The 23,211-nt window shown below is 35.9% G+C and overlaps 1 protein-coding gene across 4 annotated transcripts in view; it reads left to right on the top strand.

Moving 5' to 3' along the window:
* The window catches only part of EPHA7 (EPH receptor A7), a 156,334-nt gene that overhangs the window by 102,173 nt on the left and 30,950 nt on the right, over nt 1-23,211 (top strand). For all 4 annotated transcript variants that reach the window (XM_065731030.1, XM_065731032.1, XM_065731031.1 and 1 more), the window contains exons 6-8: nt 12,738-12,862; nt 17,357-17,525; nt 22,694-22,802. In XM_065731030.1, coding sequence (XP_065587102.1) covers nt 12,738-12,862; nt 17,357-17,525; nt 22,694-22,802 — 403 coding nt within the window. The remainder of the gene's footprint in view (nt 1-12,737; nt 12,863-17,356; nt 17,526-22,693; nt 22,803-23,211) is intronic.

The following is a 23,211-nucleotide window of genomic DNA, read 5'->3' as shown; positions in this document are numbered from 1 at the left end:
CATTCCTTCCTCCTTTCTATTCCTTTCATTCCCTTTCCTTTTCTGTCTTCCTTTTTGTACTTTATTCCCTGAGCTATATGGACTAGTATAAAAACTAAGGTAAAGGAGGAAATAGAACAATTTCATACTAATCTGTACTGTGCAAAAAGAAGAAAAAAAAGTTTGCAGATTTGTTTTTTCTTCCTTTCTTTCTTTCTGAGGCAACTTGCTGTAAAATATGCATACTAATATGTATTAAGTATTTCAAAATACAATATTAATGATTTCTTTTTTTATTTACTTCTTTTGCCAGCAGCTTGAAGAGTCAGTGAAGTATGTACTTAACACTACGTCATCTGACTAGTCCAGCTATACTAGAAAACATGGGGTTTAGGTACAGGCTGATCCTGTGTTTTCAGTATATTCTTGGTTACCTAAGACATACACACGCCTGTTGTGGTGGTCTGCTGGCTAGCTGCTTGTATGTCATGAATCACAGATACAATATATTGTATGTGTATGTATCATTTCTATGAGTTTCATAGAATCCAATACAGTGGGAATTAATTCCAGAAAGTCAAAGATCTGTTTGTATCTAAGTGGGAAGAGGGGTTTTTAGGGATCCTAGAGAGTGAGTGATGACTGCTGGAAAAGGGTAGGTAGGTGGCAGACTCCTGACAAACTTTGCTGTGTGTCTTGATGTCTGTTGTCACAAATGTTACGCTCTGAGTAAACTAGTCCTCTTACAGGACGTGCCTAGTTTACGTCTTGAAGAATGACAGATGTTTCTGACATTCCCTGGAGGAAGCCTTGCCTCTGTAGCTGGGTGTCTGAGCAGTACCAGATTGAATGTCCCACTGGAGGTCTTTTCGAGAAGCATCTCTCCATGATTTAGAGATTTACTGCATAGATCCAGGGATTTAAATTAAGGGTGCTATTTTCCATCTTTGGATAATAAATTGACACAAATAACGGAAATGAAAACTTGAATGTTTATGTCACATACAACAAATACTAGGCCAACAAACCTGAATTAAAAATAACAGCAACAGAGCTACATAAGACACATGCACAAAAACAAACGAACAAAGAAAAAACCAAAACATTCCTACCAGTCAGATGTTGAGGGTGTTGAAGGTATCATTTCAAAACACACTGGAGCAACAAAATTTATCTTAAAGGACCACCGAATATTCACTTACCATAAGATCTAAGTCACCAGCAAGTTCTCTTTAGATTCTCTCTTTTTAGAGAGTATCTAATCTGCACATGGTGCATGTATGAAGCTCTGATTGATTCCTGTGAGAGAGAAATGTTATTAAAATGGATAGGTAATAAACAGACTGAATATTTTTACCATTTAATGATTGAGACAGCAGTTTTCTAAGTTTAAGCAAAACTGTTTTCTAAGGCAGAATTTTTATATGTATGACTGAGTAATGAGCATTTCCTATCTAAATACATATATACATATAATCATGTGAAATTCCAGAACCAATATTTTATTATATCCATTTTATACTGTCAAGTGCTGAGATCATATATATTAAGGAAACAAGCAATAGATGTTCCTCATTCTGGTGTATATGTATTCTAGTGCATGTATTAGAATACAGTGAGGAGAAGAAATAATCACACTAGAGCATGTTCAAATTAATAAGGTAAAAGACTAATATTCAGAACATATAGTCCTATTTCTGATACTGTCCACATACTTTGTAATCTTTACATTTCATATTTTGCACATTCTGATATTTAATACACTATTTGTGTAAATAGTTCTACGTGTTTGGCTAGTATAAATATGAACCATATTTTATAATGTGCTCTTCCATGTAAATAGAGTTTCTCTCCTGGTGATTTGTCTTAGAATAACTAAATTTTAGTCTATTGATGTTGTTGGTGAATGCATTTGCAATATAGTTAAAATTAGGTAGCAGTAATTTGTACTGTATAGTTGGGGCCTATTTCATAGCAAAACAATAATTTAAAAATGGGCCACGCATTGTGTAGGGAAATAGTAATTTTCTTTAAAACACAATATTGTGCTGTAGTTTCATTTCTCCTATGTTTTACTTCCTTTCTGCTGTATCCTTTAAAACCTTGAAAGACTCATAACATATGCAAGCACAATTTTCTGTACTTTTCTTAAACAGAACAGCACATACTAAATGCTATTTGAAAGATGGACTTTTCTGCTGTCTTCTAGTTTCTTCCCTGTGAGTGAGGGAAAAGCAAATCAGTTCTGAAATGTATTATTTAGGATTAATAGAACCATACTTAACTATTCAAGTATGTACTTCTACGTATTTGACAAATATACCAAATAGTTCTGCACTAAGATAGAGTCAAATTCTTTATATTTCTTTGTTGTTTTTTGGGTTTTTTTTGTTGTTGGTTTGTTTTTTTGTTGTTGGTTTTGTTTTTTTTTTTTAGATTAACCTTTCTATCGAAAAGTGTGCATAGCCTTCCTTGTAACTGCAAATCTCTATTTTCATCTTCATCCTGGATATTGATTAAAGTTCCAGTGATTCATGGCAATCACTATTCTCTCAAACCATTAAAAACTGAAAAAGAATCAAACCCAGAGTTGGTAGGGATTACTCCCACCTTCCCTAATGTTGATTCATGCATTAATTTCAGAGCAGTTCTACAAGAACTGCTCTGAAATTAATGACTCCTGTTTCATTATGTTGAACCACAAGGTCATAGGCAGACGTTGGTGGTACAGCAGTAGAGGTTTGACAAGCATAGCAATGCAGGCTTTTATTCATCACTGATGAAAATGTATAGCTAATGATGGTGACTATGTTGAAAAAGAGTGTTTTGTAGCCAGGAATTTACTCTATCAAATACTATTTGTGCTTTTCTTATCTGTTTTAGTCTCCATGGAAATAAATAGGAGACATCACTTTCTGAGCAACTTACATACTTAGGAATCTTTTCAGTATTAAACTCATTCCCTACAATTGTGAATTTGCAGTTATGAAATGTAGGTATTGTGTCTTGCTAGCAGCTTACTGAAAAACCTTTAAGCCTGTAGAGAGTTAGACTTATGTTATTGTATGTAGAAATCTGGGTACTACTAGATTTGCAAGAGAGTTATGTCAGAGTAGACCCTGGACTAATTACATTAAGAAGATTTAAGATTTAAGTTGGTGACTAAATTCACCATGTAGTCAACTGAAAAAAGTGTCTTAAGTCTTAAAATGGTTATGTTAAATTTATGGGTCTCAGTTTAAGGTAGGATCTTTTTCTGGGTCTCTCCTCTGATGCTTACTTCTCTGTCACAGGGAGCAAGCTTTTTAGGGAATTTAAGCATTTTGTTTTGGAGAGCTGTAGTTGCCTGAAGGCTAGGTGCACTGAGGTACTTAATTTAGACCGTCTGGATCCCACCCAGAACATTTTCTGAAAAACAAAGTAAAACAACAGCAACAACAACAACAAAAACGCCCTATCTTTGTGAAATTGGCAAATAAATATCGTTTTGTTAAAAAGAATAAAATAAAACAAATATGTAGCAATGCTGGATTATCAGTTTTGATAATGACGTTCTTAATTACTTCACCCTTAGGGCCTGAATCTGATCTTATTTCCATTGGTATAAAGCAAGGATGACTTAGATAAAACTGATGTAGCGAAAATGAAATATAATTGATGAGAGATCAGAATCAGTGATATGCAAAAAGTAGAACTAATCAAAAAACAGAATGGTTTTATAACTTATGCAGTTGACATTTTCTTAATCTAGCTCTCCAAGAAGTTAACCTTTGGATAAAGACCTTGGGTCCCCCTTAGAGCCTTATAGCATTCAAGGAAGTGAAGCCACTAGAAATTCTGTAAAAAGATGATTATGATTCTGTAGAGCTTTTAAAACCATGTAGTAAACTCTTTCATTAAATGATTGATGTCTTTCCAATTTAATATGTTTCTGCCTCTGACAAGTCTTTGTGCTGGCTTTTCTTTCCAGTGAGCAAAAGCTGGAGAAGCATTGAACCATAGCATGTTTTCAAATAACAAAAAATTCCTCTCAAATCAATTTTTTTTCTTTTTTTTTCTCTTTTCACAAGAAGTTTGTTGCAACAAAGAAAGAAAATTTGGAGGAACTGAAGATATTTATGCATAAGTTTTGTGTATTTTAGTTTTATTATACACATTTAAACCTGTGGATTGTATTTAAATAATTGCTACTGTTTAGTAGGAGGTTGTTAGATTATTTTGTATATTCAAGTCAGTTAACTAGCTTCACTTTACAGATTGTTTTTGCCCTATGATAATGGGTTTCTCTTCACATTTACATGACACTATTTTTTGTACAGCTCAGGCCTGGTCACAAAATGATTTCATTTGGTACAGTCAACGTTGTTTCAAATGGATATTTTCTCAGTTGTTTGAATACATTTATTTATACTTTGAGGGAAATGTTAAATATTTTATTTATCTCAGTGGCAGTTTTCCATGGTAGTCACCTAGGCTCTCATCAGTGAGACTGCATCTTTGGCAAGCCCTCAGCAAGTGAGTCATAGGCTGGCTGCTCTGCCAGATCTTCCTCTCATGGACATGAGTTTCACTCCCATGCACACTCACTAAATTCAAGCTTGTTAATTCTGCTTTTTATCATTGTAGTAGAGAATCCCACATGGATATTTATCTGTCTCCATACTAGAGTTGTAGCACTTTTCAGTAGAAAAAATACAGGCTCAGAACTCAACAAAATTGCAAGCTATTTTTGCAGAGAATACCACCCAAGCTGCTCTCTGGAATGTGCCCATCCTTAGCAGTGCCTTTATAATGCATTTCATGTGAATTTGGAGGACTGAAACACAAGCTGTACACATTTTAGAGATGTTAGCAATGCTTTTTCCCCACTGAACAATTACGTCTTTGGAAGTACCAGTTTGATCAAACTTGTGCCACAGTGATAACTGTTGTTTTGTGATGACATCTTTATAGAATATTTATATGCCTTCCCATTAATATTTGATCAACTGTTTTTAGTTTTTGGCATGGCACTTCCCAGATTTTTTTTGGCTATGTCTGAAACAAAATGCTTTGTTATGGGGCTGGAATTTATTCAACTGCCTCTTGGACATCTTATACTAAATTAACATGATTGTACTTGTTTGTAGGCCTCCAAAGCTACACTTCTAATCACTTATTGTATTTTACTGCTGCAAATACAACATTTCCTTTTGGGCAAGTGAACTGTGGTAGAGATATTAGCTATAGAGAAGCAGGGAGAATGTATTAAGGTAATTCTTTTCTTTTTTTTTCATGAGCAACATCCTTGAAGCTGACATTTTTGTGACTGAATAGATGACAGCATGAAATTCAATTACAGCAAACAGTCTCAGTCATTACACCTGTCTGCTTCTAGGGGAAAGGATTTGTAAATTGTGCTTTATCCTTCCATTCCCTAAAACTTGTGTCTGTAATTGACAGTTGCCAACAGAGATGACTGGAGACAGAAGGAGAACATAATGTGTCTGAGTAGCCCACCAGGGAAAAGAGTATCCACATATTTGGGAGTTTTGTGATGTTTTGTTTTCCTTAATGAAGAGTAATACCTGTGTGCCAAGGATTTACTGCAAGGCTGGTGGCAGATGTTCCAGTTAAAACAAAAACAAAACAACTTATGAAAGATGAATTGCTAAAAAAAAAAAAAGGACAAAAGAAAAATCTAATTAACATAGAACTATTTCTTCTGCAAAGGAAAACAAATGCTGCAACAGAACAAAAGCCCTTCTTTGTTATTTGTAAGGCTGTTTTGCTACTCTAACACATTTGTAAGAATCAGGTTTGTGCCTGACATGTCAAAACTTATTCACAAAACAAGAGTTGTGGATACCTTGGGAGTCTATGTTGTCACTTGTTACACAACTCAGCATCCGTTCAGCACTGATTGATGCCCAAGTCACCAGTTTGAGAAGAAATGGGATACAGACATGACAATAATATTTGTACCAAATGTCAAGCAAAAGAAACAGGGGAGTTCATAGAACAGGTCTAGACATAGACTCTTAGTAGAAAAAAATAACAACATGATAGACAAACTGTCAGCTCTGATCTTTCTAAACTGTTTCATCTTCTTCTTTCTAGTGAGTTCTTTTTATTGGTTTCCCTTCTCCAGATTTTGCCACAGTAGATACTGTATAAAACTGATAGAGGTGGCAGATTTTGAGGTTGATGAAGGATTTACCAAAAATCATATATTTTAAACAAATCAGTAAGTGTACTTGGTAAATCGCTACATTCTAGATAATTACAGTTTTATTAGAACTTTACTAATGTCATTGAGGAGGAACAGAATCTATTTATTCCTTTTCCTCATTAATTTATTTGTGAAAGTATTCAGATAGCTAGTGTTTGTGTTTCTGTCCTGAGATCTGCAGGTAATCTAGGAGTTTCTCAACTACAAAAGCAGTAGCAAATAATAACAAAAAGGCAATAGAGTAATGCAATCAAGTATTACTTGAATACATTGCTTGCTACCATTTACTCCTGAGATCTCCAGGTGCTCAGAGAGTTGTGTGTGCATCATGGTTTATAGTACGTTGTGTGCACACTGTGTTATATTTATGAGCCGGAAAGTAAAGTGTGTCAGAGAGGAAGTTAAAATGGCTTCTCTGTAGGTTATTATTAGTGTAAAATATCTGATTTATTTGGGTCTATTTTTGAATGCTGCAGCTTATAAACACAGTGGGGAATTTCTCTGTCATTGATTCAAAGCAATGGGTACTAATGGCATAATACAGTGGTACTCAATAACCTTTTATCACGGGCTGCTTTGTCATGTGGAGATTTAACTGAGGGCAGAGAAATACACTTTATGGAAAAAGAAAGTCTTATAAATTTCCATTTATCTGTTTAATATTATTCTGCTCATGAACTATCATACTAGCTTCTATTTACTATTTTTTGCACGAATTATAGTACAAAATAACATATTTTACATATTACTGTAAACATGAAGATTAATGTAGGAAAATTAAGCATTCATAGAACCAGCTGTGGCTACTCATGGCTTGAGTACCACTAACATGTTGCCATGTTTTGAGATGTATAGATATTTTTTCTTTCACACAAATCTTTTTCCAATTTATGGGAAGCAGAATAAACAGATAAGAGAAAAGCCTTAAAATTAGCCCAGTACCTATAAACCATTGTCAGGGTTTTATTTCAGATGACATCTGTGTTGCTTCTCAGAAGAGAGTAAGGGCATGTGTCCTGAGGCACTGTTCATCAGACCAGCATGAAACCCAGCGTGGTGCCCCATGCTGGCCCCAGGCCCCTGACAGCAACTGCTGTCATTCCTCAAGGTGTATAATGTCTTTGCCACAGATCTTATTGAACAATTTTGGCAATTTTGATGCCTAGGTTTCCCCCAGAAAAAAAAAACAACAGAACACAGTGGAATGCCAAGTTCTGCCTTCATTTAACACTCCTCTTGGGAGCAAAATAGTGTGGCAGGGTGTTCTTTGTGTAGCTGTGGTGCAGGGAAGGAAACAGAGTACAGGGACCTTTGTATTCTCTTCCTGGACAGCCATTTAAGAGCCAACAGTTCTGCCACTATTTTCATATTACTGTTCTCATATATATTAAAGAATTCATTTTGTGTTCATTGTCTGTAAGAGTCCAGATGCCAGACACAGTTAAAAGATACTGACTGACAGTCAATGAAACCATATTGCTTAAAGATTTCTGCCCAGAAAGGAGAGAATAGCAACATTTTAAAAAGGAGTAGTAGATTATGTTATAACCTTTAGGATGCTAGTATCTCTGATTTTCCATGATCGACATCTGTCAGCAGTCACCTTCAGTCACTACTCAGAGCGCTCAATTGCTGCAGAAGGCCATTTCAGGAGACCACTGTTAATGCTTCATGGAATGTAAAGTGTATGTTGATAAAGTTTTACAGGGACAGAAAATGTGATATCTTTGTTGCTGTGTGAAAAGCTAGTGCCTTTATGTAATTGCCACACCTCCCAAGCCTGAAAATGAGAAAGGCCAAGAGTTTTAAAACTTTGGGAGTGCTGCTGCAAGGGTGTTGTGCTATGAGAGTGTATGAGTGCTACTGCTGATTTCAGCGAGTACCAGATGAAGATTAGATTGAGGAACATAGGAAATTCTGCACAAATGTGCATGGGAACTTCTTCACAGTGCAGTGACCCTGGCACAGCTGCACAGAGAGGTGATGGAGTCTCCTTCTCTGGAGATGTTCAAGACCCGCCTGGACACCTACCTGTGCAACCTGGGCTAGGGAGCTGCTCTGGCAGGGGGTTGGACTCTGTGATCTCTAGAGGTCCCTTCCAACCCCTACAATTCTGTGATGATGTGATTTCCTCACCTTCATTTGGGAGCCTTTCTGCATAACATGAGACCCTAGACTTTAAACCTATATTCCTGGAGGGTTGTAAATAGTTTGTTTTATAGACATGAGCTACTAACCACTCAGATGTGCTATTTCTATAGTGAGCTTAAAAAAGGTATGAGATGAAAAGTTTCCATGGCTGATGCTGCCAGATGAAATTGAGACACATTCATGAAGCAGAACTGCAGAAATCTCAGAGAAATAGCTGAGTAGGTTTCTTTTGCTGACTACTCATTTTTTTTCTTGAAAACAGTGTTAGGGCTGATTTTGTGCTAGAAATTGGCACATAATACCTAACTTTGCTTATGTAGAAAGTCCAGCTTCACATGTTTTCATTTTTCAGTTTATATTGTTTTGTTTTAGCATTTTATGCTACATATATATGTATATGTATATTTATCCAATGTGCAAAAGTCTTAATTTTGTATCTGTCTGTGTATTTTGGAAAGTATACTGTGGATAAAGGGAAACATCAAGCGTGAGAAAGAGAGAATAGCTAGGGATAGAGCTAAAGCATGAGCAATATTATGATATAATATTTTTTCATAACTCTGGACTAAAAGCAATGCCTTCCAAAACAATCACTGCAGTTTTCTGTACATGAATATTTGCAGATATTAATAATATACCATATGCTTGGCTTAGCCATATGAATATAAAACAACAGTCTACCAGATGCAAAATTCTCTCTGGAACATAATATTTTCTTGGAATATCCTGCTCTTTTTGACACCTCTGTTTTAACTTTTTCAATAACTTGATCTGGAAAAGATGACGAGCTTGAAATCTATATAACTTGAAGGCTTTATCAGTAAAGCCCAGCAGAGTTATATTTCTCTGTGGCTGTGATGTTGAAACCTAGTGAAAAATCAATTTTTCCTTTTGCTGAATGGTATATTTGAAGCATTTAGAAAAGGTGAATGAGTGTGCTGAGGGCCTGTCATTCTCGAAGTACTTCCTTATGCAGCATGTGTAGGTACATCTCCTATTAGTCCTGAGAGGCTGTGTGTGTTTGATGCATTGGATGTTGTGTCAGCAAGAAGGAGAAAAAGAGGAGATGAGGTATATCAGAAACAAAGTTGATAGCAGATGATGTTTTGAACAGCCTGTATCCCCAGGTGTAATATATTATGGAAATAATGACGGAGACAAGTGATGCTTCTTTGTAACCTGTAAAGATACATTAGGGATTATGCATGCTCAAGTTACTCTGAACTGGGTCCTTAGATATGTCTTCATCGTGAACAAATTTGTTAGAGAAGTAGTAGAAATGATTATACTAGAATAAAGGATAAAATGCTTCTGACCTATACACTCTCATTAAGCAGCATTAAGAAATGCAACGAAAAAGGCAGGATAAAGACAGCATCTGTGTCTAGCCTGTACCATTGATTAATTTTCTTATGTGGTTGCTCCGGTTCACTAAGGTTTCCTTCCAGTAGCAATAGGCTGGTGTACCCCCAACAAATGTCAAGGCTCAAAGTAGGACATGAAGTAAGTTCAGGTAACTTAGTGCATTTTAGGAATATCATGCAATATAGGACTTATATACATTATTATTTTCAGAGCCTCACAAACACACACGCTCAAGGTCAGAACTGCCAACATATTCAGCCTGCAGGGTTGAGCTCTCTTCTGCTTTATTATAGATTCTTCTACCACTGAAATATAGCAGAATATTTAGGCTAAGAAAAAGAAACAAACAAATAACTTTTAATCTGATCATGCTCAAATGCAAAGAATATTAATAATCAGGAAATACAGCTCATTTATTTAAGACTTTGCATGCTGGCTTGCAATGCTAATAATTCACTGAGATTTTCTTTTGCATGTAAATCCCTTAAGAGTGGAATTTGATGGTGATATGCTTTGTGCAGATATAAAGTGGGAGTCTTGTACAGTATATCTCCCTTCCCCTATCAACATCTTCCTTCTTTCTGTTCCTCTTTCTTCACATTGCTGTTCATTCCCCACATGTCCAAAATTAACTAATGCTAGAGGAAGCGAGTTCATTTTACTTGAATGCTTAAAAAAACAAAAGGAATACTCTGACCAACTGAAAAATTTGGATAATCTAAAACAAAAAGCAGTTAATGATGAGAACAATTTCTAGTGATATAGGTAATATAAATTTGTTTCATTAGAAGTATGAACATTAACAATTTGGGACATCTAAAAATGTAAAATTAACAGTCTGAAAACATTTATCTGTATGAGATGTAACATTAAACATGAAACATAATGACTTCTCTTGAAATTCAGCTAAGTTGTTGTGCTACTTATTGAGATAAAGAAGACAACTAGTTAACTACTGTACAGAAAATCAGACAGAGTGAATAACTTTGCTGCATTCCACATTCCTCTCTCTTTGCAACAAAAAAAAAAAGAATATATATACTCTAATTAGAGGATGAAAATTCTCTAAGCTTTTAGAAAGAGTATGCAGGAAGTGATAGATCCTGACTCTGGAAGGCTTTATCAGCCCATGGTGTTTGCATGACACAATTTTATGATTTTATTAGTTTGGCAGCCTACATTAAAGGGTCTTCAACTTTGATTATATTGAATATGTGACTTAATAGTTTATAATGAAAATTATCACGCATGGCTTCTATTCTTAATTTTCATGGACTCTTGGAGCCTCTAGTGAAATGTAAATAAATTTAATTTTAAAACCTCTGTGACTATTCATGTTATAATAAAAAGGGTTAGAAACAGAATTAAAATATGAAACTAGAAATCAAATGTTAAGTTTCCTAGGGAATTATCATCTTAATTGTGCCATAGAGATTCTTACTTTAAGTTTTTGTTCTTAATACTAAAGGGCTGTGCGTTCTTAATTTTTTCTTCCTGTGTTCTTTAAATTAAACAAAATAAGGATGCTAAAGAATATTATAATGGGAATTACTGGAATAAGATTTTGAGATGAATGATAAAAGTGAACTTCACCTACTTGATACAGCAAAGTATCCCTGTTCTGTAACAGTATTTGTATCTGTATGAAACCAGTGGGAGTAATTTTATATAGTGAAAGCATTGTAGTTCTGAAATGAAGTTGTTCCTGTTTTTTTCCCCTAGGAAAAAGAAAAGATTTAAAATTTTCATTATGTTTGTTAAAAATTGTAGATTATATACTTGAAGGATACTTAAATAAATGTATCTCTTATTTTTGCTTACTTTCCTGTCTTCTGAATCTACTCTCCAAACTTGATCAGTTTCATATAAATGTAAATGTCTGTTTCTTTTTAGACAGAGGAGGGGAGGGTCAGCTTCTCTCTTTATCTCTCTTTTATGTAAGCAATGTTACACCCTTTAAATTTATTTAATTATTTCCAATAAATTGAACAGGAACAAGGACAAGTTCTGAATGGTTCTAGTGCTATAGCTGTTTTTTAAAGAGCTATAATTTTACAGAACTTCTGTGCACACATTCCTGTATGCAGCATGTATGTTTGTGGAAAAGTAAGATGCTAGGATTTCTTTGGAAGGACCCATCAGCAGTAACTCCACTTTCTTTTTCATTAAGCAGGAGATAAGCTGATCAAGAAAGTTACTTTTTCAGTCACTTATATTATGCTAATTGATAACTGCTGTTAAATGACATTCAATGACTATATAATGGTTGTAGATTGCTTTTCAGAAATTTGAAATGTCACCTTATTGCGAGTGCTGTTTATTAGGAAACTGTGTGCATGTGTGTGTGTGTGACTGTGTGCAGTTGAGGAAGAGGAATATAGTGACCCTTTATTTTGTAAGTTCTACTTCTTAAATTACCTCAGACTTTCATTAGCTACCAGAACCAAAGATAGAAACTTCAACTCTCAAGAAAGAATGTTCTGGGAAGATTTGAACTAATGGAAAAAAGGGGTTTTAGTCTCTTGACAAAGTTGTTTTCAACACTAAACAGTGCTGTAATCAGATAGTCTGGCAGGTTGTTTGTTAAGCAGCATTGGTTTCAACTACATGAAATCAGCATAAAGCATGTAGGTTTTTTCCTAACAGTTTATTTTTATTCTTACAAGTATTGTTGAAACAAATGCAATAACTATTTAGATTCTTATCACAAATCAATCTACAAAGCTATCTCATTGTCTTAATCAGAATTCTTTTACCTAATTATTATTCCTATCTCAATTTCAGCATTGCACTAACTTCAACAATGCCACTTTTTTTGCTGTTTGCACTTCAATTTGATTTCCATTCCAAGTTTATGAACAGTAATAGGATACTGCTTGAATATTCATTAGCTTTGAATTGTGAGCTATGAAAAGGTGCTTTCTTTTACCTTAATAAAAGTGGCTCAGCATGGGGTGGGTCAGTAATGACATGTGATTTTAAGCATCCAACAGATTTCCTTATTATTTATTGACGCATCTTGTCCAAACAGCTCCCTCACAAGTTAGTGGAGTAATGAAAGAGAGAGTGCTGCAGAGGAGCGTGGAGCTTTCCTGGCAGGAACCAGAACATCCCAATGGAGTCATTACTGAATATGAAATCAAGTATTATGAGAAAGTAAGTGCATAGATTATCTGTAATGTACAACAATGTACTGTTTGCGACATGTTGGCTCACTAAGTTCTGGAATTATGTTAAAACCATAACCATGCTATCAACTACCCTGTCTCTTCAAAGTCACAGTGATTCTGCTTGCTATTAATAACTAGTGCTTCCCTGCAATTATTATTGCTAGTTTATGTTACATATCTTGTATTCTGTTATAATAAAAGTGAACCATCCACTCAAAATCAGCCTTTTTTTTTCTACAATTTTCCCATTGCTGAATTGGACTGTGGATATTTTACCGTGAGATTTGTCATTTTCCAGTCTTCCTTACATTGTCTTTAAACCTTTTTTTATTTCCTTCTGTGTAACTGTGATTCCAGTCTTGAGATGAGGCATCAAATACAATCCTTGAGTGCATTTGCTTTTACATTTTAAGTTGAGCAGCTTAGGCTTAAGGCCTGAAAACTTTCACACTTCCTACAGTTTCAGCTGATAAATATTCCTTATTTGTCCTTTTAAAAAGATCCATGAACATGAGATTTGTTTTTCACTCCTTCTCTTGATGCAGACAGCTGCTTCTCTATTGTAGATGAAGTGATCTCTGTTTCTGTTAGAGTGAAATTGCAGTCTTATTGATGTCAGTCAGAGTTTTGCCATTCATTTCAGAATGTCTAGGCCTTCATTCTTGATAGCCTTGATGTACTCCAGAATAAAAAAAAAATCTGACAAACACGTAAGCAGGGCCACATGCAACTATAAGCAAGATGAAAATGGGGTAAAGGCAGGATTTGCAGCTACGTGATTGTTATAGGACGTGCACTAAGTGTTGCTCATCCACATATTCCTATATTACCATATTCCTAGTTTTTATATAGCATTCTGGGAGAAAAAAGAAAAACAAATTAAAAAAAAATTCTTCTCTGTGATTACTTGTGAAGATATTTCATCTCTACCAAGAAAGTAGTAGTATCTCTGTATCAACAAGAGCATGTCAGCTTGCTAGCTAACATGCAATCAGATAAATTCAGACCAATTTTATGCGCTAAATTACAAAAAAATTCTTAGCAATAGATCTTTATATGAATTGAGAAGGGAATAAATTGCTTATTTGTTGATTTTAAATCCTAGTTTTAGTTGTTCACTTTGATGACTTTTGTGACAAAACTTATTAGATATTTAAAGTTAGCTAAACATTTCTGTGAAAGGACTTTTTCCCTCACACTCACACAAAGCATGTCTATACATAACAAAATAGAATGAAAAAAGACATGCATATTTGCCAAAACCAAAACTGTTCTCTGCACAAACACAGGGAAAAAAATACAATTTTGCTTGATTTTATATCCACAACAGCTTCTGGTCTGTTAAAATAAATTAAACAAAAAATTGCCCAAGATACTATATTTCTCGAATATGATAACTGATAGCATGTAAATTCTGCTTTAAACAAACAGGAGACATTCATTGCCAATTTCCTTTATTTGCCAAGACAAGAATTGCTATTTTCTTGTAAGTGAAGGAGACCTGCCAGTGTTCTATTTATTGCAGTGAAATTAAGAAAAGAGAATATGAACCTGATCCTAAAACTAGTCACAGATATGCTGAATTTAAACCTTTAATTCAGTGAGTCTATTAAAAAAAAAAAAAAAAAAAAAAAAAACTTGCTTTCATTTCAAAGCAGTGCAGATCAGTTTGAATCATAAGCTTCTTGATAAGAACTAGAAAGGCAGGTTTTTTGTTTAATTACTGTGTGAGCCCCCCACCAGCCCCCCCCCCCTAAAAAAAAAAAAAAAAAATCAAGATCTGGAAATTTTCAGCTCCTTTTATGGACAAATTAAAGATTTTTTGTGATTCTGAAATATTCTGATAGGTGCTTTTTCACCTCTCATCCTTCTGGCTACAGCTGGAGTGGAAAATTCCTGAAGTCCTCCTGAATTACTCTCAATGTCTGTGATGTTTCTAGCTCAGGTTATTTTTACTTCTTTGTTGTTTTTTTATTTATTTTTTTTTAATTCAAGAACTGGCAAATAAGCCTCATTTATGATTCAAACCCCAAACTCTGAAATTCCAATGTGGCTTAAAGTTGTGAACCTGTATGAGTGCTATTATGCTTGATTCTCGTCTCTCAAGCATTCTTGTTCTTTCTCACATATCAACATACATTCCACCATAGTCCTCACTTACAGATGATTTAAATTTCTTGGAGAAGATATGAAAAATTGTTGCTAGCTGAATTGATGCACAGATGACTGAGCGAGCAAGGCCCAGGAGAAGCCATTAGTGAATCTCTGAAAAGAAGTCATGTATGTTTTGTTGAACCCTGTATTTCAGCAAAAGCCATTGCTGCTTTGTTGACTGTAAAGGGGAAGGTTCTCCATCATTTTTTAGCTGACAAATTGAAATGAGTTACAGATTTATTCCTTCCCTCTCTATCTGTCTCATTAGCACTGCCTTATGTGGCTCATGCTTCTCTGGTCATGTCAGGGTTGCATTTGCCACTGAAAGTCAACAGAGCTGCTCATGTCTATTCTGAAAGACAATCTTGATCATTTAAATGTGATGAATCCCGTGAATGCGATGAAGATTCTCATCTACAAAAAGGATTTTGAGGAGGATCTGGGGAACTGCAGGCTGGTCAGCCTCACCTTGGTGCCAGGGAAGGTTTTGGAATAGATCGTCTTGAGTGAGATCACACAGCATATGCAGGACAGCCACAGGATCAGATCCAACCAGCATGGGTTTATGAAAGGCAGGTCCTGCTTGACCAACCTCATCTTTTTTTATGATTAAGTGACCCACTTGATGGATGAGGGAAAAACTGTTGATGTACTCTACTTAGACTTCAGGAAGTCCTTTGACACTGTCTCTTACAGTATTCTCCTAGAAAAGCTGACAGAAATGGCCTGGAAAGGTATGCTCTTTGCAAGTTAAAGAATTGGCTGGATGGCTGGGCCCAAAGAGTGGTAGTGAATGGAGTTAAATACAGCTGGTAATCAGTCACGAGTGGTGTTCCACAGGGGTCAGTACTGGGGCCCATCCTGTTTAGAATCTTTATTGATTATCTGAATGAGGGGATTGAATGCACCCTCATGAAGTTTTCAGACGACACCAAGTTGGGAGAAAATGTTGATCTGTCTGGGGTTAGGAAGCCTCTACAGAGGGATCTGGAGAAGCTGGAATGATGGGCTGAGGCCAGTGGGAATTTCAGCAAGACCAAATGTTGGGTCCTGCACTTCAGCCAAAACAACTTCTGGGATCATTTAGTCTGGAGGAGGCTTGGGGGAAACCTTGTAGCCCTCTACAACTCAGTGAACCATAGAATCTCCAAGGTTGGAAAAGACCTCTAAGATCATCCAGTCCAACCATCCACCTATCACTAATATTTCTCACTAAACCATGTCCTTCAGTACCACATCTAAATGTTTCTTGAACACACCCAGGAATGGTGACTCCACCACCTCCATGGGCAGCCCATTCCAGCACCTGACCACTCAAAGTGGTCTTTCTGAAAGGAGGAAAAGCTACCTGAAAAACTATCTGAAAGGGAATTGTGGAGAGGTGAGTTTCAGCCTTTCCTTCCAGACAACTAGTGATAGGACTAGAGGGAATGGCCTCAAGTTGCGCCAGGGGAAGTTCAAGTTGGATATTAGAAAAAACTTCCCTGTAAGTGTGGTCTGGCAATGAAATGGGCTGCCCAGGGCAGTGGTTGAGTCACTGGCCTAGTGGTGTTCAAGAAACATGTAAATGTGCTACTAAGGGAACATGGTTTAGTGGGCAACATTGGTGACAGGTGAATGGTTGGACTAAATGATCTTAAAAGTCTGTTCCAGCCTTAGTGTTCTGTGATTCTGTGACTGTTTGAATATAGTAAATATCTTTGATACAGCTTTTGTAGCACTTGGAACTGGGCAGTTACTCACAGGACTTGTAATCTTCAGATTTTGAGAGCATTGTACTGAGCTTCTCTCCCTGGATTCTTTTTGATGCCATAGTGTCAGAACCTGAGAAAAGATAGAGAAAAGATTAAAAACTTCTGGTCAGAGACCTCAGATCTTGGTGCAAAATCCATTCCATTAAACATTAGCACTATTATTATTTTTAAAGGTGTTGCAAGTTAAGAACAGAATGTGTTCTGACCATACAGTAACAGATAGCCCTGTCCCTGAACTGTTAACTCTATTGCTCCCACTGGAAAGCTGTGTTAAAGCTATTTTTCCATCGTAATTTCAAAATGTAATCTGAGCCAAAGAAGCGATCATTTTATGTCTAGATTTTTATGAGTAACAACATAAGCATCCCATTTGAATTTTATGTTACACTTAGACCTCCTCATTGCAGTGGCAGTATTTTGTAATACACCACAGAGTATGCTTTATTTTTTATGATGAGAAAAAAAAAGCATTCAACAAATTGAAATAAACTACCCAGGATGGCTGTCAGTTGCTGATGTGATAAAATCTGACCTGTGAATGTCATTTAAATCTTTTATCTAATTGTTTCCAGGATCAAAGGGAGAGAACCTATTCAACAGTAAAAACCAAGTCCACTTCAGCTTCTATTAATAATCTAAAACCAGGAACAGTATATGTTTTCCAGATTCGTGCTTTTACTGCTGCTGGTTATGGAAATTATAGCCCCAGACTGGATGTTGCCACACTAGAAGAAGCCACAGGTAAACATTTGGATCTATGTGAAATTTCAGAAAAAAATTAAGTAGTGCAAAAAATTATAAAGTCATGGGCAGTGTTATTAAAATCAGAAGAGAAAAAAAAAGAAATTATATGTGAGTGGATTTTGTCATTGTATTTTGAAGGATGAACTTCAATTAGTTATTTTACCATTGAACTAGAAATTGCACTCTCATAACTAGCCATTAATTTTGTCACATCTGTTTCTTTTTTTCTGATGCCTATCTAAAACAGAGAAAATTATATTGTTTTTATTTGAGCACACATCTATTCCCTTCTTACAAGAGGTTATATGAGCTGAGTAACACTGCTAGATTCTTCATTATTGAGGAGAGAAAGGAAGAGCAGGTTCAGCCAATGGAGGCTTCTCCAGGACATTTTTTTCCTCTGTAATTTTCTAGGAAAGAAAACCAAAAACCTTTATACAGTTTTGTTTACATATGTGTTGCTTCAGATATATATCTGTTCTTACTGTCTTCTGAGCTGAGCGTCACTTTGGTTTATAAATAGAGGTTTCAAAGACACTAGATTTCTCTAAGGCTCTTGTAGTAAGCAGTAAGCTGTGTAAAAAAAACAAAAACTGCAGTCTCCTTAAATCCTCACAAAGGAAAATATGAAACCGAAGCATGAACTTGCTTGTACAGTGCACCAAAGTATATGGCAGGGAGATATTTTGGGAGAGCTTGCTCTTTCTTGGTGCCAAAACCAAACATGTACCACTGTTAGTCTAGAAATTTCATTGATGCATTTTTCACCACCCATTATAGATTTATGTTCATGCATACTTTCACATTTTGAGTCTTCAGAAGGAAACTCTTGCACCAGTGGGAACTGGTAGCCATGATGTAGCTGATGAGAACTGCCCATGTCCCTGGTAGAAAATTTGGTCATTTAGGTTTGAGTAATTTGGTTCAAGCTGACGTGTCTAACAGGTCAGCCAGATTTGGAGCTGAGAATACATAGCCTACATGTTCAAAAGCTTCCGATACCAGCTCTGCTCTGTGCTTTATGCAGCATATCTAAGGTGCAGATACACACAGTTACATCTTAGTTAACTGCAGCTGGGTGTCGCCTGAATTTGTGGGTATATTTAAAAAACAGTAGTTAGGTCTTGTTTCCAGACAGGATATGAAAATTATCAATAAGAAGTAATAGCACACACCTGATAGACTTAATTGAAATAGTGATTATCATAAGTAAAAAAAAAAGTAGCAGTAAAATATTATGACCAATGTTATTAGTTTTGTCTGATAGCATGCTTTCCTTCTGTAGTGTTCTTTACATAGGCAGTATTCTGAGTTACAGATAGAAGTAATTAAAAAAAAATTGAAGGCTTTCACAATCTGTCATAGATTTCTACTAATTAACCATACATATTTAAAATTATTTGACTAAAATGTTTCCCCAAAATGTCATTAATTACATGAGTATTTTCTTACTGCGTGTAAGCATACTAGGAGCCACTAAGATGAGCAAAGGTCATTTCTGAGGTAAGCTTTAAAGAAATCTAGTATCTTCACTGGAGTTTGATTAACTTATGAAATATTAAAAAATCCTAGAAAAAATGTATCACTGAACCGTTTGCATCATGTACCCTTTTTCTCAGTCCGGGTGATGAGAAAATACATATAAATCAGTATATACATGGCCAGTATGTGCACAAGATTTTTTCTCTTGTCAAAGGCTAGCCTTGTGTTTTGACATTCTATGTCATCTGCTTTCACAAAAGAAAATTTCAAAAGTGGCATATATTCAGTATTCTTGAGAGGAGATTAAAGGATGCATTTCCCATCAATGATAAGCAACTCCTACGTTCCATATATAATTTTCAGAAATAAGTAAAATGTTAGTAAAAAGATAGCAAGCTTAATAAATTATTTTAGAATTCTCATGCAAATAAGAATCTTTGTTTCCCATATTTTATTTGTAGTTTTATCAGATCTGGCAGGTTAATAAAATTAGGCTTGTATTAACATTTAATAAGAAGAAATTTAGTGAAATATACTGCATTGCACAAGTAAGCAATAAGCACGTGTTACACTACAGCTAAGAGGCATTGTTTTCTCCTTATTCCAGTGACTTTCTGAATGTGGCTTTAAAACTATCAGGGTATTTCAAATATATATACTGACAGTGCTCAACCATCACAGTTTGCTAGCCCTGTTGCATACCCAGTCTCACCTGGTATTTCAGCTGTTTAGCACCTCTTAGTTGGTGCTGTTGGTTTTTGTGTTGTGATCAAAACTGCGTGGCCACTTCTCAGTATTTGAGAAACTATGTTTGTCATATAACCTTATATGTAAAATATTCATATTTAATACCTGTATCCATACACATATTCATACGTTGGACAGTATATACATATTTATCTAAAATAAAAGAAACATTATAAAGCAAAAATGCTTTATGAAGGCAGGGCATTTATGTTCTACGCTATGTTTGTCTCAGAATGAAGTATCTGAATAATTGCATTTTGTTCTTGAAACCACTGCTGTTTATTAGAGAATTAAGTCCCCAAGGAAGAAAATACACATCCAAAGAATGCCAATTAAGTGGTAATTTTACCTTTTGATCCACTGAGTTAGTTGAAAGATACCTTAAGTCACTTTATTGTTGAAATTTTCCTGTTCACTTCATCAAGTATTTTCTGCAGCTCATACATTTCAGGTTGCCTGCATGAAAAAATGTTGATGAAGAAGTAGCACAGCTTTTACAGCTAATCTCTTTTTTTTTAATCTTTCAGATACTTGGGTATACATTCCTCATCCCTTTAATCATGTACTTAGAACGTAGTCTTGACTCTTAAAGTACGCACTGCTTCATTCCTTTGGATAAACAGATATCACACTGTCAGATTAGATGTCACCTGTAGTTGCTCCCTCTCTTGCCTACTGAGTCCGAGCACAGCTTAAATGGTGGCAAGGACAGAATTCTCTGTCTTGCTGATGTTTCCCTGCCACTGCCACTGTGGCAACACCACTGGATGGCAACCATGCCATCTGCACCCCAAAATCTTTCTTCTCACAATACTCTTGCATCTTTATTTCTACCAGACCCCATTCCAGAAGTCAGAATCTGAATTGCACATAAGCCAAGTGACAGCATGAGTTCATAACATAAACCGGAGAAGCAGCACACATACATGAATAGAGGCAGATGTCTCAGACTGCTGTCACTAGATTCTTACCAAACCGTGCCCACAACCAGACCTTTTTTTTTCCAAATATGTAAAAGTACGTCATGAACTACATCCCACCTGTCTTGCCAGTTGGACAGTTTACTCTGCCCCCGACATTTTGTAGAGCCCAAATAACATCCTCGGCTTGCCTCCAGAATGTGCTGGTATCCAAAATCTTGAGGCAGTTATGCAGAGCAACCCACTCACATATGTCAACCTCTGTGCACTCAACTTGGCTGCTAGATTAGGTGACAAGCTCAAGTGGGTGTTATTCCAGACTCTGTTAGATGGATACAACTTCACATACTATCCACTGGGATAAGGTGCTACTTCTTGACTTCCAAGTAAGGCTTCCACAAGAGTTATAAGAAGAAACAAAAAAGTTTTAGGAAATTTTGCATAAACTCAGCATTCCTATGCTTGAGGCTGTGTTGTTTGATGGGCAGTCAATGTTACACAAGAACTGAATTGTATCACTTGTGCCCATATACTCCTGTACAAAAGTACAATAACTTCCTGAATGTTGCAGAAATGGGATATGTGCAGGCCTTTGGTAGCACCTTGATGATCTCAGTATCTCAGGAGGTTATACTTAACTCAAAAATAAACATTTGTTCTTTTCACTTAAGGTCCAGTATGAATAACGAGATATTCCTCGCCTGCATTGTGTAGAACATTGAGAAATTATGAAGTTTCTTTAGGAAATAATACTAGGGGAGAAGGAAATTTCCTCTCAACACAGAGGTGCTCTCTTATGCTGTTTAACAGAGCCAGAGGATTGTTATTTTAGGGGGGAAGCAGATTGATGTTGATCAGTTTACTTCTCCTAATACAGCAAGGAAAGGACTAGTGTATTTGTTTCAATAGAAATGTATGAAAACTGCAAGAGGAAGATTCTGTGGAATTCATAAAATCTTCATCTAACTAACAGGACTTAATCAATTAACTACATTAACATACCATCTACAGGTTAGTTAATAAGCTGTCAGTATTTTTTTTAAACCTCTGCTGCTTTCAAATGCCTCACACTTCCATAGTCCCTGCCTCATTATCATTGCCTGATGTCTCTTCCTATTCTCAGCCTCTTGGGCCAGGCCTGATCCTCACTGTTATAGATAAGCGTAGCTCCATAAAGTTCAGTAGAACTGTGCTCATTTAAAGCAGCTGAGTATAGGGCTACCCTCATTAATTGGGTGGCAAGTACAACGTTTAACAAATTTTGAGGTTTCTCAGGCTATGTATTTACACCCTCAGTTTAAATTAATGTGACATGCATACATTTGCATATATTAATAACAATAGCATAACTGAATAAAAAGAGCAATAGTGTGTGGCTATTTTAGCATGTAAAGTCTCTGAAGCATGGAGAATTCCATTTTGTGTGTATGGAAACACTTTTTCATTGCTAACAGAAACAAATTTTAAATGATAATAACAGTTTATAATGATTAATAGTAATGAGAAATATACTAAGTCTGTGTGTTAATAGATAATGTTTCATCTTAAAAATTCAGATACCACTTATTAGTATCATCAAAGTAATTTCAACCAGTTTTAGGGGTGAGGCTAGAAGTGGAGCGCTTCAGTATTCATTCACCTTACAGTCTCCCTTTTTGGGGATGTCTTCCTTTTTAGGAAGGTGTAAATCACTGAGCAGAGCAGAATAAGATGCAGCAGCAGGGGGGTTGGTGCTGGCTTTCAGCAAGTTGAAATGGTTGATGCTGGCTTTCAGGAAATGGTTGTACCACTTTGAGCAATTACAGCATAGCTCTTTTTTGTTCCCCGTTGATGATCAGCATCAGGATGAATTTCTGATAGAGGCCTTTCATTATATTAACTGCATCAGTTTAATAGTCTTAGGCAACTGAAAAAGTAAACTCATCATCTGCAATTCATTAAGGTCGATTCAATTTTTTGCAGCTCTTTTGCATGAAATAATTTTAAGCTAATCTCTGCTCTTTGCCCTGTTTGCAGCCACTGCTGTTTCCAGCGAACAGAATCCTGTTATTATCATAGCTGTAGTTGCTGTGGCAGGAACCATCATTTTGGTCTTCATGGTGTTTGGATTCATCATTGGGCGAAGGTACTGTGCCTTACATAGGCATGAGCACATTTAGGATGTTAATTTGCAAATATGAAATGGAACTCGTGGTTACTAAGAATATTTTTTTGTTTAAATCTCATTATCAATTATACAGTTTATTCACGTTAGCAAGACACTCTTAAATCAAGGTGCTCTTTCAGTGCTATGTGAATGTGCTGTAAAAGGAACCCTTAGCACGTTACTTGTACTCCTCAAAATTCCTCTTTCTGTTTAGTTTCTCTCACACAGAGAAGCCAGACACTTTATCTGATCAGCCTTTAAATGACTTTGCATTCAAGAAAAAGAGGCACAGTAAGGTTAAGAATACCCTCATGTAAAGTTGTGTTCTACTTTCAAGTTCTTTAATCCTCCGTTTTATCCATAGAAGCTTTTCACAAGAACAAGGTTC

Source organism: Cyrtonyx montezumae, unplaced genomic scaffold, assembly GCF_038088225.1.
Source record: "Cyrtonyx montezumae isolate F1298 unplaced genomic scaffold, pur_monq_1.0 scaffold_13, whole genome shotgun sequence".
NCBI classification, from domain to species: Eukaryota; Metazoa; Chordata; class Aves; order Galliformes; family Odontophoridae; genus Cyrtonyx; species Cyrtonyx montezumae.
The sequence above is the reverse complement of the archived record's forward strand: the minus strand, read 5'-3'. Positions and strand labels throughout refer to the sequence as shown.